Below are 19,773 nucleotides of genomic sequence, written 5' to 3'. Positions count from 1 at the left end.
AACCATGAACAGGTGACAGAGCTCAGGCCTATTGAGGACAACTTAGAAAATAGCATGATCAACAGTATCAAAAGTGTTTGACGGGTCCACAAACAAAGCAGCACATTTCATTGTAGTGTGTAAAGCATTGACAAGATCATTAACTACTAAAGTGGTTGTTGTAATAGTGCTCTGTCCAGGCCTGAACCCTGATTGGTTTACATTCAAAATTCATTTCTCAGACAAAAAAAGAGCAAAGTTGTACATTTACCAAGGATTCAATAATCTTATCTAGAAAAGGAAGCCTTGAAATGAGGTGATAATAATTAAGATCACTACTATCCCTGCCCTTATGGAGTGGCAGAACAAGAGCTGATTTACATACTTTTGGAATATTTCCTGATAACAATGTTAAATAAAAAAAATGGGGGTTATTGAGCCAACAATTATGGGCGCTGCACACTTAAACAGACCAGGATCCAATTGGTCGGCCTCTGTGGATTTCTTGGTGTCTATTGCATCCATGTGTGTGTGTCTGTGTGTGTCCATGCGCGCAGGTGTGTGTGTGTGTGTGTGTGTGTGTGTGTGTGTGTGTGTGTGTGTGTGTGTGTGTGTGTGTGTGTGTGTGTGTGTGTGTGTGTGTGTGTGTGTGTGTGTGTGTGTGTGTGTGTGTGTGTCAGGGCCGTGGTCACTAAGAGGTTAGGTACCAGATTCAGGGTCTAATTGTATGAGCAGATGAGTGAGAGGGCTGGGAACTAGGAGAGAGCCTTAGCAGACACACCTGTCCTCACGACACTGGTGGCTTTCATTGTTCTGACTTACTACCCACGCAACGGCTCCACATGTTCCACTCACATACAGACAGAAATGAAATGCAGGACTGGACCTATAAGACAGACACGTCTTTTAGAAACCAGACAATTACAAGTGCTGTAAAGGGGCCCTACATTGTGCTATTGGGAAAACTGAATCAACACAAGAGAGTAGAGGAGACTCAAAGTTATTCTAATCTCTATGGGTAATTCCCTTTACTCCATACAGACAACATGTAAATACAAATACCAGCATGTTATACAAGCAAATCATAAAACAGACTTGGAACTCTATTTTGGTCTCCTGTAGAAGCCTAAAGCAGTGTGTCCAACATCACAGTCAACTGGCAGATTCAGGTTTCAGTGTGCTCCATCTGTAGTCACACACTAGCTTACTACATGTTAACTAGCAAGCCTTGGCTGTGTGCCAAATGGCACCCTATTTTATAAAGTGCACTACTTTTGACCAGAGTCCCATTTGGGATGCATCCCTTATCCTAAAAAAAGGCCTCACCACTCAGTGGCAGAGCCCAACAGATCTCTGTTATCACCTGGCCCTCAGCAGCCTGTTGTGTGTGTGTGTGTGTGTGTGTGTGTGTGTGTGTGTGTGTGTGTGTGTGTGTGTGTGTGTGTGTGTGTGTGTGTGTGTGTGTGTGTGTGTGTGTGTGTGTGTGTATTAGACACCACTACAATATATATATCAACCTTAGGGCTTTAGAGGGTTGATCCTCATAAAGAGAGGTGACATTTAATTCAGCTGGCTCCATATAGACACATAGCCAGGCAGACGAACATCCTCCAACTGTCCCATAGCTCTGTACTACACACATCTACAATAATAGCCACACACCTGTATAGGCTGAAATACCCAGGAACAAGAGCTTCGAGATGTGACCACGTGTGTCCCAAATGGTACCGTTTTCCCTATATAGTGCACTACTTAGTAGTGTAAACTATATTGTGCACTACTTAGTAGTGTAAACTACATAGGGAACGGAGTGTCATTTGGAAGAGAGGCACACCCCCACATAGTTGACAAGGTGCAGACTATATACTGACCATCAATTTGAAAAAACCAAGAAAGTGAGACACTCTACGGGTCAATCTGGTCTTTGCTTGATTTCTCACATCCTTGTCTCCTTTTCACAATGCATTGGAGAAGAAGATCTGACCCACTGGGCAAAAACTGGTTGAATCAACGTTGTTTCTACATCATTTCAACCCAAAATTGCAATGTGATGACGTTGAATCAAACTGATTGGATTTGTAAAAAGTCATTAATGTAGGAATTTCATCATTTTTTCACCCAACTTTTAACCTAAATACACTGACAGTGAATTTTCACATTGAATTCACATTAGTTTTGATTTACATTTGGTTGAGTTATCAACTAGACGTTGAACTGACATCTGTGCCCAGTGGGGAGGTTCCTCCCCTCAGACCTTCTCCTCCAACATGCTTTGAGAAGGAGGTGAGGACATCAGACTCAAAGAATGAAGGAAATACAACTGAGATGCACCCTTCATCACTCCCAATCATTTATAACAGAACCAACGTTCTGGAACCCAGGGCCTTCTTCAGGGTTGAACAAGCAACCTTCAAATAAAATATCACATAAGTGAAGGTTTGATCACACTTTACATGAAGTTTTACGACTCCACAGTGGGTGGCCTCATCGTCCAATTAGCGGGCCCTACCCACCATTTCTGAAACACCGTGCCATATCAAATTGAACCAAACTTTAATTGAAATGCCACCATGTGAATGGTACAGTACCTGTGCAGTGGAGTAGAGCAGAGAGAGAGCTAGCCCAGTCTCCCAGAGCAGGACCAGGAGTGGTTTCATCTTAGCTCCGCGGTTAAACGTGCTGTTATGTGCTGGTGAGGTGCAGCCTGGGATAGAGAGGACATGTTTCAGTCAGTGTCAAGACGGGGGAGAGAAAGGCAAAAACCCAGAATTTGCACCGCTCTTTCCATCAAATCAAAATATTATTATGGCCAGTACAGTGATGTTGCAAAAACATGTGTGAAAATACAGGAATAGGCTATCAGCTGTCACCGATGATAAAGTTAGATTGTATAAATGAGCCTAAATAGAAGGAATCAGATTGAGATTGAATGTATAGCCTATAAAAATAGAGATATTGGCATATGTGCGCCTGTAAACTACAATGAATGAGACTAGCTAGGTAGTTTCTTTGGGAATCAGGGTTCAATATTGCATGAATGTGATTATAACGATGTACTGAAAAGCTGATGGATAACTGGCACATGTAACAGCACAACCGCTACTTGGCCAATTATTGATTTCTAGCAAATTCATTCTACTTGTCAGATAGGCTCCCGCTTTCTCGAAAGTTCATTCTAGAGAGTGAAGGATGCTCCCGCAGGGTAGGGTGGTAGCTCTAAAGGTACAGTTCAGCGATGTCTAGGGCAGTAGAGTAGGAGGTTCACGTGTCTATAAAACGTATTTAAAATAATAACGATAATGACAACAGCGACAGAGAATGTCTACCGTGTCAAAAAGATAAGGCAGCGCATTTCTAAATGTAAATGGTGTTCTGTAAACATAAAATGCCAAAACAACAATATTTAGGCTGAAATGGTCAACTTGAACTTGGTAAAACTGATTTTGTGGCGCGATAGAGACCATTCACACACACCAAATATTTCACAGACATTTGGACAGAATGACAGTACGATGGCACAAATATATAATGTTACCTTCTTTCGGAAGAATGCGCTGCGCTCATGTACAGATCAACATATCCCGCTGATTCCTCAAACCTGATTTCCACCCGCCGCGACACTCCCCGATTTCAGAACCTCAACCAAAACTCGCAGTCAAATATTATGTATCAAATCGATAAACAACTAATTCGCACACAACAACTAAATATTCCGTTGTGCTGTGGCCTACTACGGAGTCACAATAAAAGTCTGAAGTCTCTCCCTCTTTCTCTCGCTCTAAATGTAGCGCGACTGGGCAGTAGCGATATGGAGCTCAAATAATGAAGGGACAAAGTTAGAGCGCTGCGCAGCTGATAGCCGCCCCCGTCCCATCGACAATATGGATTTCAGAATCGGCTACAGGAGAATAGGGGTACGTGATTAGGCCAAATTTGTTCGAGCTTCACGTTTATTCAGTAGATTTCAACATCATCATGATGATCATAATCTTCGTCACATTAATAATAACTATAATAACAACAATCATCCTCCTCACCATCATCATCATTCAGATCATTATCCTAATAATCATCATGATCATCATACTGATGATTTTCACCATCATCATCATAAACAATCATCGTGCAGTCATCATCATCTCATGTACTACACCAGTTTGTAACAGTATGTACTGTAACTAGTTCCATGTCATGTTTCCCATACCCCCAGCCACATTTTCATCCTGAAACTGATATAACGTTTCAAGACCTCCCTAATAAACTTGTGTGTCACTGTCACACTGTGATTTTGGGCCTTTAATCAACCCAGATAGGCAAACTCCAGCACCCAAAATGGGTGACATTTTGGACTCATATTATGCTGTTGCTGTCACCGCTGCTCACTCGCCTGGCCCTAATACAGGCACTGTAGAGAAGTGGTGTATTACAGCTATCACTCACCATGCCCTTTGGAGTGGCAGATCAAAGTGGGTATTACAACATGCCAGGGGGGGTTCTCCTTTATTATGAGGTGAGGAATAGATGTTGGCAAAGCATAGGGGAGATACGGGGGGGAGAGGGCAGTGAGAGGGGGAGGAAGAGATGAGAGAGTGAGACGAGAGAGAGTAGTGAGAGGGGAGGGAGAGACGAGAGAGGGCAGTGAGAGGGGGAGGGAGGGAGAGACGAGAGAGAGGGCATTTGACCTGGATGAACTGGGATATTACAAACTCACTTGACTTTCAACCAATGATCCTATTGTCTTTGTAACTCTGGCGTGCTTACGTGTAAACTCACAGCTAGGATAGATAGGGGGATGGATCGATGGATAGGTAGGTGGATGGACAGATGGACGGACGGATGGATCAAATGGATTGGTAGGTGGATGGATGAATGGATGATTCCACCCCCTGCGCAACCCAATTGAATGCCTGGGTACAGTACTGTACAGGTGCCCCTTTAGTATTCACTCTAGGCATCACTGTCAGGAGGTAGTCTGCTTGCCAGTAATTGAGGGGTCAGGAATAAAGGCTGAGACAGAATCGGGGGCTTTTGACTGAACTAGGACATTACAAACCCTCTGTTCCTATACTGTATTGGGCTTGCCACGGTTTTTGTGGTATGCTTTTCTAGTTTTTGTGCGAGTCATTCTACTAAGATCACAGCCGGTGCAGGGGGTCAATTTGAAACACGCGTTCTCCTTTACACTCGTTTGCTGCGGGGCTGTTTTCTGGAGATTTGTCTCCCTCTGCTGTTTGATTAACCAAATGACCCAGAATTTTCCGGTTGTCAAATTATTGTCAAGTGGGAATGTGACTGTTCTCATCCTGTCACAATCTCATAGAAATGATAATGACTGCATAGGTACGATTTAATTGTTTATTGAGTACCGTGGTACAAGATGTTCAGCAGTGTTTGGAGCTCGGGGCCAGACACACAGTGGGCACACAGTATGTAACAGATGGACAAACACATTTTACCGATCTCTTGTCCATTATTAGAACGATCAACTAATATTGTTTAGAATCGTTATGTTGTGCTCGGTATATGATTAGCTGCGCCACAAAGTTACCACATCAAACTCAGCCCAACCCTCATGCTCCTACAGAGCACCACCCGAATACCAGACTTTTATTAAACAGGCATGACAGAATTGAAGTGATATAATCAAATAAGGAAAAACAAAGATATAATCAAAGTAAAACTAGTGATATAAATTCTTATTTGGGTTAGTTTATGCAGTTGGGAAATTAGCTAGGTCCATGTTTTCTACAAAAGATAGGAAAGGTTGCCAGATATCATATAATTGAATTGCAGATCATTTTAAGGAATAGCGCATTTTCTCTAGCTTGAGCTGACGCATGACTTCCTTTATCCAATGGCTAACAGTAGAAGGAAACCGATCTTTCCACGTCAACAATATAACAAGTCTAACTATTAGAGTAGCCTAGTAAATGCTACCATATTGCCCATATAACTGTCCAGAGGGGCATCCTGTGTTCCCACTCCCAATAATGCAACAAAGCAGTGGCCCATTGGTGCAGTTAAAGATGAGGGAGATTATACCTTTTTTTTATGAACATGGCCTTATTTCTATTACAGCATGTTGGATGACTGTTATTCATATTCCATTCACCCAGCTCAATGTTACATTGATAGGTTTAGGTGACTACATGATACTCTTATTTTCCCTATAACCATCATGAGGTTACTACAACCTAGCCTTCATTCAATACTGACTCTTGCCTGCATCTAGCTGATCTAGGGTGTAATCATTAGTCTAACAGTTGCAAACTAGAGTTTCTATTGGACAAATTCAGATATGTGTATCCCATTTTGTCCTGTTTGCTTCCGTTTAAGAATCATTTTTCAAAATAATTGCAGCAATGAATACAGCCCTGATCACACGCAAACACAGTTCACTTTCATAGCAGCCACATACAAACAGTTTGTTGAATATATATAATAACGTCTCGCATCTATCTATGCGCTCTCCTCTCACTTTTTCATTTCCCTTGTGGACTTTACATCAGCTGTCTGTGACCAGGCAAAAAACCTCCCGCTAACCGCTACACACACCCTACATCCATGTCATAGACAACATAGCTACTAGAACTAATGTGTTAGTAAACCCGCTAATCATGCAGTACAGTGTACAGTCAGCCTCAAGCAGTTTAGCCGTTACTCCCCGGTGCAGTACAGTTTAGCCGTTACACCCCGGTGCAGTACAGTTTAGCCGTTACTCCCCGGTGCAGTACAGTTTAGCCGTTACTCCCCGGTGCAGTACAGTTTAGCCGTTACTCCCCGGTGCAGTACAGTTTAGCAGTTACTCCCCGGTGCAGTACAGTTTAGCCGTTACTCCCCGGTGCAGTACAGTTTAGCCGTTACACCCCGGTGCAGTACAGTTTAGCCGTTACTCCCCGGTGCAGTACAGTTTAGCCGTTACACCCCGGTGCAGTACAGTTTAGCCGTTACTCCCCGGTGCAGTACAGTTTAGCCGTTACTCCCCGGTGCAGTACAGTTTAGCCGTTACACCCCGGTGGCAATAATAAAACCAAAAGCTTACGTTGACTTGGAAAGAGTTCCAGTGTTGAATAGCCATAGCCAACTAGCTAACATAACCCCCCTCTCTGTTTGAGCCAGGTGTTTGAGTAGGATAAACTAGCTAGCTAAGTAAGTGAAAGTGAAAAGAATATACACTATGAAGTATATCTCTCTCTCTTCCTTCTTAATTTTGGAAGAAAGAAATGTGTTCAAAACTGTTCAAATATAGTCATTCTCTCTCTTTGAGTCAACTACTCAACACATTTTATGCAGTGCAGTGCTAGCTAGCTGTAGCTTATGCTTTCAGTACTAGATTAATTCTCTGATCCTTTGATTGGGTAGACAACATGTCAGTTTATTCTGCAAGAGCTCTGACAGGTTGGAGGACCTCCTCCGGGAAGTTGTCATAATTACTGTGTAAGTCTATGGAACGGGGTGAGAACCATGAGCCTACTAGCTTTTGTATTGAAGTCAATGTACCCAGAGAAGGACAGAAGCTAGCGGTCTGCTGGCTATACCATGGTGCTGCCCTACAGAGTGCTGCTGAGGATTCTGTAGACCTTCATTGCAAAACAGTGTGTTTTAATGAATTATTTGGTGACGTGAATAAATATTTAGTATAGTCTTACCTAAAAATAATAACTTTTTTAATGTTTCACTATTTTTATGAAATTCACTGTGGAGGATGATCCTCCCCTTCTGAGGAGCCTCCACTGCAACAAAGGCAGAAGGTTCTATAGGCCTCTCCAGTACCTTGGAAAACATCTCAGAAATGGACTTCCAGAAATCAATACATTTTGTGTATGTCCAAAGCATGTGAAATAAGGTAGCAGGAGCCTTCCTTAATTAATACATCAGTCACAAGTGGGATCTATTTCTGGTCTAAACTTGGATCATTTTGCCTTTGACCAATGCAGCCGAATGACTATTTTAAATTGTATTATAGCTTGTCTCAGACATATAGATGAAGAATGTATTCTCTGAAGCATACTCTGCCAAATTTAATCAGAAATTCCTAAATCCTCTTCCACTGGTCTGTCTGTTTATTAGGGGCTCACATCCTTTCGAGAGGAGTACCTTAAAATCCCTTCTGTGAGGAGTATAATTTCATCACCCGTCCTGCTCACCCATTGAGCGCATAGACCTCTCCATGAGCTCCGTTGAGATGATGACTGTTATTCCTAGTCTGTGATTGTGGCTACTTCCTCCTTTATTAATGATAGCTTACACAGTGCTTTTTCCCAGCCCATGATTGTGAAATTATTGCATGTTTCATTGTCACATGTTCCATGATGCGAATGCTACAGTAACTATACAACTGGGCTTGTGTATCATCAGATCCAAGACTGACCCAAAATCTAACTGTCCGTCCATAGCATCAACATCGTAGTTGAGGGGCCATGGCTGGTGGATAAATTGAGAGAAGGTGGCAGAGAAGCAACCAAGGTCATAGTGTACTTCAGGTTTGTTGAGTCCAAGGGAACCTACACCCTTTTAGAGGCACTGAAATGTGTTATGCAGCATGCAGTACAGTACATCCACTGTCGTAACTATAAATGATGCATTTGGCAATTCCGTCATGTAAAAAAAGACATGTAGGAATGTATGTAGGAATGAATTATTAACAAATCAGTACCAATATTACTTGTCTTTGATGTCTGCAGGACCATTAAACGGGTCACGGAAGTTTACTTCTGACTTCGGGAAGCACTGGGACCTTATGCCTGGAGAAACTCAGTGCATAGACACAAGAATGGTGGAGATGTTTCACAGCCAGACATACCCAGAGACCTAGGAGCACATTCTGTCAGACTTTACTTCAGGCAATGGCCACATCAGGTGTGTGGTGGCCACAGTGGCGTTCGGCATGGGCATCCAGGTGGACGACATCAGACGGGTGGTGCATTTGGGGGCATCCAGTGACTTCCTTTCCTACTGGCAGGAAGTTGGGAGGGACCACAAGGAAGGATGTTTTCCCTAGGTGAGGAAGGTGATCCTGTCCTTTGGTCTTAACAACATGGACAAGGGCACGACTCAGTCCCACAACAAGAGTGTTCGCCTTCTGTTCAATACAGAGCATCAATCTGGGTGCCGAAGGTGAACTATCCAGTCACTTCCGCCCGACATTGGCTCAGAGTACTTTACCACGACGAGGTCTGTCCTTTATTCCAACGCTGGGCATTACATGGGGCTGCAAGACACAACTATGCAGAGATACATTCCTACCACAGACAATTGAAACTGGCTGCATTTTTTGAAGATGACGAAACTGATCTGTCTGACAGGCATCGTTTCATGCCAAAATCCATCTGGGAACCTCGGTTCAACCTCCTGTCATCCTGTGCCTGATTCAAATCAGATAAAGATTCCATATCCAGACTGCCTGTCGTCGACAAAGAAACAACACACTCAGGCTGGTTAAAGGGTTATACTTTGCACAAAGTGAAAGCAGCATTTTAGAAACAAGTTTACCACCTGCATGTCTATTGTTAGAGGTGTTCAATGGTTCCACCATAAAGGAGATAAACACTCCAAATGACATAATGGGACAACACCTGGGATAGTAAAGACAGACAAGAAGGAATGTCAAGCATCATTTGTTTTCCTTTTTCAACAGTGTAACCATTTCTTTCTGACTTATATGCATCTGCTGAAGAATGTGCTGCATGGCAGCCACTGCCTCCAGCATTGAGGTCTCGAACCACCTTCTCCTCTGAGTTCAGGTGTTATTGTCACATGCACAAGAACAGTGAAATGCATAAGAACAGAGCCAACCGTCTCAATTTCAGTTTAGATTTTTTTCTTGGTCCTGTGCAGACTTTGTAAATCAAACAAATACACGTGTGAACACCAAAATATGTTTTTTTGTTTCAACTTATGTTAGAATAAATTGTGAATGATTTATAAACTGTATGTCATTCATTACCTGAGGGGAATAAGAAATACAGAAGGTCATATTGTGTTAATCATAACCCTATGCACCAGAGAGACATCAACCTCAAAGCACAGCCAAGTGGTTCTCCCTTGGCCTGTCTCCCGGCAAAGTTCTTTGACCTGTCTCCCGGCAACGTTCTTTGGCCTGTTTGTAGGTTCTTAGCATGTTCCCCAATTTACGTCTGAACTTCTCAATTCTTCTCAGGGTAACCGTGATCCGCAAAGAGCCCCTCCATCTTCTTGTAGAAGGCATTTGGAGGGAGCCTGAGAGACAGCATGTTGAGTCAAGTGAGTTTGAGAGCTGGAGGGACCCATGAAAGCCAGGAGTCAGGAGAGTTTGGGACACAAAGGCAGCTTGTCCAGCATTCTTACCTAACCACTGACAAATTACAGTAATCAGATGGGACATATTTCATGTATTTATATTGTACAAGTGCTTGATTATTTATTGCATGAAGCACTTTCAGTGTTTACAACATTGAGACCCTTTTGGAAATAGGCCCCTACCTTACAAGACGTGTTGTGTGAAGTTTGTGCTGCTGAACTTAATATCTTGACATTTGCTGTGCCTGAGCTACATTACTGAAGAATGTAATATTGCGTGTTACACTGAAATGATTATATCAGCCTTTTGTATTGAAAACACTCAAACTGCCATTCTAAGCCCACCAGCCCCTACAGCTTGTGTACTATTTTAAACATCTTTGTAATAAAATATATATTTGGTGATAATCCTGTGTTGTGTGATCCCATTACCAGCATCCAGTTGTAGTCTCCATTGATCCTGCCCTATCATAAAACCTGTGGTTGTTACAATGTTCTATTCATATTTTTGCACATGTTACAACAGAGAGAAAGCGGCGAAGCGAGAGGGTTTACTCCGACCAAAATCTGTCCACAAAGGAGGTCAATGAGTGTGTCGAATTTGGTCAGCAAAAAATGCAATTGCTAATTTGCTATATGAGGCTTCTTTGATCGAATAGAAGTTTCGTAATGGTTAGGTTTTTATTAAGAATGCACTGATATAAGTTGAAGCATGTGGTATTTCAGCAACTTTGAAAAAAACACATTTTATATTGGAGTTGTGCCTGTTGTTCACGCATATATCTGCCCTCTCATTGGCTAAAATGGTCCCACCTGATCTCGCCCGTTAGAGTGGTCACTCGACTATGTTGTCAATATAATGAATAATAGTTGGTTACAACCATCCGACAGGTGGCGTGTAAATAATCAAGCTTTTGTACAAATACACAATAAATACCTTTGCTGGCTGTCTCCATGTCCGCACAATTACCAAACAAGTTGTACTCAGGATAGGCCTACTTACAATTAACACATTAACTGAACACAGAGACTGGATAGAAGCCTTGTCAGCTGTGAATCGTTGGATTTGATTATGCTGAGCCGTGGAGCATCGGTCTATGGCCCATGACTCGAACGGGAAAAAGCGGTGAGGGAGGAGCGCCCTTCTCAAATGGAACAGTAATCTGGGCCGATCGGCCATGTCGTCAACATGAAGGCAGCATGGTGCATCTTCCAGAAACATAGAACCTATTTTTTCCATAAAATATACGTTTGAATTTTCAAACTAGTTTTCATTGGGAAGGCACGTAAAACATTTTTATCAAAACCAATCGCATGTGAAAACACAGAATCCTACTCGACTTCACCGTGGGATTTGAACGGGGCGCCTGGCTCACGCCCAGGAGGCAGCTCGGTTCCAAAACTAATGGAACCAACTTTCACTCGATGCACAACACGCCAACCCGGGCGCCCGGCTAGATGAATCGAATCCCCTCAATGAAAGTAGGTTTGCTGCTACAGTAGGTCAGGGCTGCGTTCAGTACGAAAAACCATACTGCAACGTTCAATTAAACGGAAATGGTGCTGTTCTGAACGACCAGTTGAACAACTAGGAGGGGTTGTGTTGTAGGTTCAAAATGCACCGCTGCCCTTTAAATACACCACTCATTGCACCAAGCCACACCCACCAAATGGAGCAAACATACATCAAAGTCTGTTCAAGAACGTTCAGTACAAGCCGTTACCGAACGTTGCAAACATTTAATCGAACTGAATGGTTCCAGAGCCACTCCTGCAACTAATCAGAGCAAACAAATAATTAATTCAAATGGACCAATGACCTTAAAATTCACAATCATATGACTACAGTATTTTTTTCTAGTAATGCACCTCCACACTCTTACAACATTTAATTGTGTAGGAATGTCATGTGAAATCTCTAATAAGTGTAATGCACGTTTCTTTTGTCATTGATAGGCTTTACACGTACTTGCTTATTCCACGTTATTCTACGGATGCCCTCCATTTATTTATAACATACACTGATTTTTCATTTATTCTCCATTACTCTGCGCCACCACCTCCAGCACAGTAGGTGTCAGCATTCACCTCAAACGTTTGTTTGCGGACCACCATTATACCACCGAAGAAAAAGAAGAAAAAAGGAAAAAAAAAAAAAAGAAGAAGAAGAAGAAGAAGAACTCAGAGCAAACCAATAATGTATATAAATCCTGGAATGTATTTCTATCTATTGGCCATTGAGAGCACATCCCAGTAGGAGCAGTCCTCCACAGGAATGAATGGAATTCTACAGTATTTCAAATAATTGTTTCAAGGACAAAATTACATGTATTTAAGTACTTATTTTGTAATGTTGAGGACAGTAACATTAGCTATCTCTAAAAAGTGTACTTGTTTTACTTGTAATGTTTTTATATTTTTTGAAAATATTTTATTTGTAGGTTTAGGTCACATAATTTTAATTTAAAAGTATGCATTAAGGCGTATGTAATATAATGAATGTGGCAAAAACGAATGTAGACCTTAATAAATGCATCTGTATAGCTTCATAAATGTTTTACAACGTTGGGGGAGTGCCAAGATGGAGGAACGGCGGCTTCAACACAGCGCCCCCTAAAAATCATCTAGTTGTATACATAAAGTATTGGTGCAAACTCAGCCCAAACCCAGCGCATGCAGTCACATGAGGACGCACAATGGCTTCAGTTACCTCAACCAGTCGCTCAACTCGCTCCTCCCGACGAAGCGGCGCCGGCCCGTCCAGCACCAGCCCAACCCGGCTCTCCAGAAGCCAGGAGAAAGAGGAGCTTAGCCACCTGAACGACCGCCTGGCCGCCTACATAGAGCGGGTCCGCCAGCTGGAGAATGACAAGTCCTCAATGCTGCTTCTCCTGGAGGAGAAAGAGGAGTCCACGACCCGGGAGACGGCCAACGTTCGGCGGCTGTACGAGACCGAGTTGGCCGACGCGAGGAAGAGCTTGGACGTGCTGGCTAACGATAGGGCCCGGCTGCAGATAGAGATGGGTCATCTTTCTGAAGAGCATAGCAAACTACAAGCCAGGTAACGTTAGATATAATAACCTACAAACCAATCTATGTATCTATGTTTGTCCTGTGCATTCGCGCTGTTGTCATTGATTGTTGAGATCCATCGTTTTTTAAAATAAAAATAGCATAAAGTGTTAGTTTGCAATTAGGCCTAAATTGTTGCAGTAAAAAAGTTTATATTTTGGGATAGGGTACGACAGTTGAGCTAAGCTAATGATGCATTTCTAAGTTAAATTCTTCAAAAATCAACGTGTAGCCTTTATTATTAATTAAACAATCGCAAATAACGATTTAAATAATAATAATTAGGTGGGTACTTATTTGTCCTATTTCACCCATGTATAACTGTGTATTATACACATGTGAATTGTTAATGTGTTTTTTTGCATATCCCAACTCCCCTTAGACACCCTTGGAGAGTGGGGTTCCCCCATTTATGATAAAATAATGTTTGTCTTTGCACGATATGATCTACAGATAGTAAGGCATATCCATGATTACCTTTGAGGAAGAGACCTCAGAGAGATTTGGTTTGTCATCTTTCTTTCCTAATAAGAAGCATGAGAATATCTTCCTGTTATTATTATCCTTCTGCTATGTCTTGGTTTAATAACCACAATATCATAATAGTAGCCTAATATCAATAGAACCATATGCCATGTATTAACATCCGCATTAAAAGTAACAATGAAAACTATCTCTAATCCCTCCCTTCAGGAAGTGAAGCATATAAGCACTTGACTTCTGTCATCTCTATTCTATCCTAACAGGAACCATAGTAACCACCAGACTTCTGTCATCTCTATTCTATCCTAACAGGAACCACCAGACTTCTGTCATCTCTATTCTATCCTAACAGGAACCATAGTAACCACCAGACTTCTGTCATCTCTATTCTATCCTACCAGGAACCACCAGACTTCTGTCATCTCTATTCTATCCTACCAGGAACCATAGTAACCACCAGACTTCTGTCATCTCTATTCTGTCCTAACAGGAAAAGAACCACCAGACTTCTGTCATCTCTATTCTATCCTAACAGGAAAGTAACCACCAGACTTCTGTCATCTCTATTCTATCCTAACAGGAACCATAGTAACCACCAGACTTCTGTCATCTCTATTCTGTCCTAACAGGAACCAAGTAACCACCAGACTTCTGTCATCTCTATTCTATCCTAACAGGAACCACCAGACTTCTGTCATCTCTATTCTATCCTAACAGGAACCACCAGACTTCTGTCATCTCTATTCTATCCTAACAGTAACCATAGTAACCACCAGACTTCTGTCATCTCTATTCTATCCTAACAGGAACCACCAGACTTCTGTCATCTCTATTCTATCCTACCAGGAACCATAGTAACCATCAGACTTCTGTCATCTCTATTCTATCCTAACAGGAACCATAGTAACCACCAGACTTCTGTCATCTCTATTCTATCCTAACAGGAACCATAGTAACCATCAGACTTCTGTCATCTCTATTCTATCCTACCAGGAACCATAGTAACCACCAGACTTCTGTCATCTCTATTCTATCCTACCAGGAACCACCAGACTTCTGTCATCTCTATTCTATCCTAACAGGAACCATAGTAACCACCAGACTTCTGTCATCTCTATTCTATCCTACCAGGAACCACCAGACTTCTGTCATCTCTATTCTATCCTAACAGGAACCACCAGACTTCTGTCATCTCTATTCTATCCTACCAGGAACCATAGTAACCACCAGACTTCTGTCATCTCTATTCTATCCTAACAGTAACCATAGTAACCACCAGACTTCTGTCATCTCTATTCTATCCTACCAGGAACCATAGTAACCACCAGACTTCTGTCATCTCTATTCTATCCTAACAGGAACCATAGTAACCACCAGACTTCTGTCATCTCTATTCTATCCTAACAGGAACCATAGTAACCACCAGACTTCTGTCATCTCTATTCTATCCTAACAGGAACCATAGTAACCACCAGACTTCTGTCATCTCTATTCTATCCTAACAGGAACCATAGTAACCATCAGACTTCTGTCATCTCTATTCTATCCTAACAGGAACCATAGTAACCACTGACTTCTGTCATCTCTATTCTATCCTAACAGGAACCATAGTAACCATCAGACTTCTGTCATCTCTATTCTATCCTAACAGGAACCACCAGACTTCTGTCATCTCTATTCTATCCTACCAGGAACCACCAGACTTCTGTCATCTCTATTCTATCCTACCAGGAACCATAGTAACCACCAGACTTCTGTCATCTCTATTCTATCCTACCAGGAACCATCAGACTTCTGTCATCTCTATTCTATCCTAACAGGAACCATAGTAACCACCAGACTTCTGTCATCTCTATTCTATCCTAACAGGAACCATAGTATCACCAGACTTCTGTCATCTCTATTCTATCCTAACAGGAACCATAGTAACCACCAGACTTCTGTCATCTCTATTCTATCCTAACAGGAACCATCAGACTTCTGTCATCTCTATTCTATCCTAACAGGAACCATCAGACTTCTGTCATCTCTATTCTATCCTAACAGGAACCATCAGACTTCTGTCATCTCTATTCTATCCTACCAGGAACCATAGTAACCACCAGACTTCTGTCATCTCTATTCTATCCTACCAGGAACCATAGTAACCACCAGACTTCTGTCATCTCTATTCTATCCTAACAGGAACCACCAGACTTCTGTCATCTCTATTCTATCCTAACAGGAACCATCAGACTTCTGTCATCTCTATTCTATCCTAACAGGAACCATCAGACTTCTGTCATCTCTATTCTATCCTAACAGGAACCATAGTAACCACCAGACTTCTGTCATCTCTATTCTATCCTACCAGGAACCACCAGACTTCTGTCATCTCTATTCTATCCTAACAGGAACCATAGTAACCACCAGACTTCTGTCATCTCTATTCTATCCTAACAGGAACCATAGTAACCACCAGACTTCTGTCATCTCTATTCTATCCTACCAGGAACCATAGTAACCACCAGACTTCTGTCATCTCTATTCTATCCTAACAGGAACCAAAGTAACCACCAGACTTCTGTCATCTCTATTCTATCCTACCAGGAACCACCAGACTTCTGTCATCTCTATTCTATCCTAACAGGAACCATAGTAACCACCAGACTTCTGTCATCTCTATTCTATCCTAACAGGAACCATAGTAACCACCAGACTTCTGTCATCTCTATTCTATCCTAACAGGAACCATAGTAACCACCAGACTTCTGTCATCTCTATTCTATCCTACCAGGAACCACCAGACTTCTGTCATCTCTATTCTATCCTAACAGGAACCATAGTAACCACCAGACTTCTGTCATCTCTATTCTATCCTACCAGGAACCATAGTAACCACCAGACTTCTGTCATCTCTATTCTATCCTACCAGGAACCACCAGACTTCTGTCATCTCTATTCTATCCTACCAGGAACCATAGTAACCACCAGACTTCTGTCATCTCTATTCTATCCTACCAGGAACCATAGTAACCACCAGACTTCTGTCATCTCTATTCTATCCTAACAGGAACCATAGTAACCACCAGACTTCTGTCATCTCTATTCTATCCTACCAGGAACCATAGTAACCACCAGACTTCTGTCATCTCTATTCTATCCTAACAGGAACCAAAGTAACCACCAGACTTCTGTCATCTCTATTCTATCCTACCAGGAACCACCAGACTTCTGTCATCTCTATTCTATCCTACCAGGAACCATAGTAACCATCAGACTTCTGTCATCTCTATTCTATCCTAACAGGAACCATAGTAACCACCAGACTTCTGTCATCTCTATTCTATCCTAACAGGAACCATCGTAACCACCAGACTTCTGTCGTCTCTATTCTATCCTACCAGGAACCATAGTAACCATCAGACTTCTGTCATCTCTATTCTATCCTAACAGGAACCATAGTAACCACCAGACTTCTGTCATCTCTATTCTATCCTACCAGGAACCATAGTAACCATCAGACTTCTGTCATCTCTATTCTATCCTAACAGGAACCATAGTAACCACCAGACTTCTGTCATCTCTATTCTATCCTAACAGGAACCATAGTAACCACCAGACTTCTGTCATCTCTATTCTATCCTAACAGGAACCATAGTAACCACCAGACTTCTGTCATCTCTATTCTATCCTACCAGGAACCACCAGACTTCTGTCATCTCTATTCTATCCTAACAGGAACCATAGTAACCACCAGACTTCTGTCATCTCTATTCTATCCTACCAGGAACCACCAGACTTCTGTCATCTCTATTCTATCCTAACAGTAACCACCAGTCTTCTGTCATCTCTATTCTATCCTACCAGGAACCACCAGACTTCTGTCATCTCTATTCTATCCTACCAGGAACCATAGTAACCATCAGACTTCTGTCATTTCTATTCTATCCTAACAGGAACCATAGTAACCACCAGACTTCTGTCATCTCTATTCTATCCTACCAGGAACCATAGTAACCACCAGACTTCTGTCATCTCTATTCTATCCTACCAGGAACCATAGTAACCACCAGACTTCTGTCATCTCTATTCTATCCTAACAGGAACCATCAGACTTCTGTCATCTCTATTCTATCCTAACAGGAACCATCAGACTTCTGTCATCTCTATTCTATCCTACCAGGAACCATAGTAACCACCAGACTTCTGTCATCTCTATTCTATCCTACCAGGAACCATAGTAACCACCAGACTTCTGTCATCTCTATTCTATCCTAACAGGAACCACCAGACTTCTGTCATCTCTATTCTATCCTAACAGGAACCATCAGACTTCTGTCATCTCTATTCTATCCTAACAGGAACCATCAGACTTCTGTCATCTCTATTCTATCCTAACAGGAACCATAGTAACCACCAGACTTCTGTCATCTCTATTCTATCCTACCAGGAACCACCAGACTTCTGTCATCTCTATTCTATCCTAACAGGAACCATAGTAACCACCAGACTTCTGTCATCTCTATTCTATCCTAACAGGAACCATAGTAACCACCAGACTTCTGTCATCTCTATTCTATCCTACCAGGAACCATAGTAACCACCAGACTTCTGTCATCTCTATTCTATCCTAACAGGAACCAAAGTAACCACCAGACTTCTGTCATCTCTATTCTATCCTACCAGGAACCACCAGACTTCTGTCATCTCTATTCTATCCTAACAGGAACCATAGTAACCACCAGACTTCTGTCATCTCTATTCTATCCTAACAGGAACCATAGTAACCATCAGACTTCTGTCATCTCTATTCTATCCTAACAGTAACCACCAGACTTCTGTCATCTCTATTCTATCCTACCAGGAACCACCAGACTTCTGTCATCTCTATTCTATCCTAACAGGAACCATAGTAACCACCAGACTTCTGTCATCTCTATTCTATCCTACCAGGAACCATAGTAACCACCAGACTTCTGTCATCTCTATTCTATCCTACCAGGAACCACCAGACTTCTGTCATCTCTATTCTATCCTACCAGGAACCATAGTAACCACCAGACTTCTGTCATCTCTATTCTATCCTAACAGGAACCAAAGTAACCACCAGACTTCTGTCATCTCTATTCTATCCTACCAGGAACCACCAGACTTCTGTCATCTCTATTCTATCCTAACAGGAACCATAGTAACCACCAGACTTCTGTCGTCTCTATTCTATCCTACCAGGAACCATAGTAACCATCAGACTTCTGTCATCTCTATTCTATCCTAACAGGAACCATAGTAACCACCAGACTTCTGTCATCTCTATTCTATCCTACCAGGAACCATAGTAACCATCAGACTTCTGTCATCTCTATTCTATCCTAACAGGAACCATAGTAACCACCAGACTTCTGTCATCTCTATTCTATCCTAACAGGAACCATAGTAACCACCAGACTTCTGTCATCTCTATTCTATCCTAACAGGAACCATAGTAACCACCAGACTTCTGTCATCTCTATTCTATCCTAACAGTAACCACCAGACTTCTGTCATCTCTATTCTATCCTACCAGGAACCACCAGACTTCTGTCATCTCTATTCTATCCTAACAGGAACCATAGTAACCACCAGACTTCTGTCATCTCTATTCTATCCTACCAGGAACCATAGTAACCACCAGACTTCTGTCATCTCTATTCTATCCTACCAGGAACCACCAGACTTCTGTCATCTCTATTCTATCCTACCAGGAACCATAGTAACCACCAGACTTCTGTCATCTCTATTCTATCCTAACAGGAACCAAAGTAACCACCAGACTTCTGTCATCTCTATTCTATCCTACCAGGAACCACCAGACTTCTGTCATCTCTATTCTATCCTACCAGGAACCATAGTAACCATCAGACTTCTGTCATTTCTATTCTATCCTAACAGGAACCATAGTAACCACCAGACTTCTGTCATCTCTATTCTATCCTACCAGGA

At 42.1% G+C, this 19,773-nt stretch overlaps 2 protein-coding genes across 5 annotated transcripts in view; one reads left to right on the top strand and one right to left on the bottom strand.

Annotated features, from left to right (window-relative positions):
- The window catches only part of LOC106591065 (ADAMTS-like protein 3), a 251,145-nt gene extending 247,347 nt beyond the window's left edge, over nucleotides 1–3,798 (bottom strand). For all 3 annotated transcript variants that reach the window (XM_045708303.1, XM_045708304.1, XM_045708306.1), the window contains exons 1-2: nucleotides 3,515–3,798; nucleotides 2,568–2,683 (exon numbers count right to left, since the gene is read on the bottom strand). In XM_045708303.1, the coding sequence (XP_045564259.1) occupies nucleotides 2,568–2,636 (69 nt within the window). In that variant the 5' untranslated portion in view covers nucleotides 2,637–2,683; nucleotides 3,515–3,798. The remainder of the gene's footprint in view (nucleotides 1–2,567; nucleotides 2,684–3,514) is intronic.
- An 8,769-nt stretch (nucleotides 3,799–12,567) lies between these two features.
- Nucleotides 12,568–19,773, top strand: part of LOC106594701 (lamin-L(III)) — a 31,580-nt gene continuing 24,374 nt past the window's right edge. The window contains exon 1 of one of the 2 annotated variants that reach the window (XM_045708717.1): nucleotides 12,568–13,318. In XM_045708717.1, the coding sequence (XP_045564673.1) occupies nucleotides 12,954–13,318 (365 nt within the window). In that variant the 5' untranslated portion in view covers nucleotides 12,568–12,953. The remainder of the gene's footprint in view (nucleotides 13,319–19,773) is intronic. The other variant, XM_045708716.1, reaches the window with a different exon arrangement.

The sequence above is a fragment of the Salmo salar genome, chromosome ssa26 (assembly GCF_905237065.1).
Source record: "Salmo salar chromosome ssa26, Ssal_v3.1, whole genome shotgun sequence".
NCBI lineage: Eukaryota > Metazoa > Chordata > Actinopteri > Salmoniformes > Salmonidae > Salmo > Salmo salar.
This window is presented reverse-complemented; position numbering and strand designations above follow the sequence as displayed.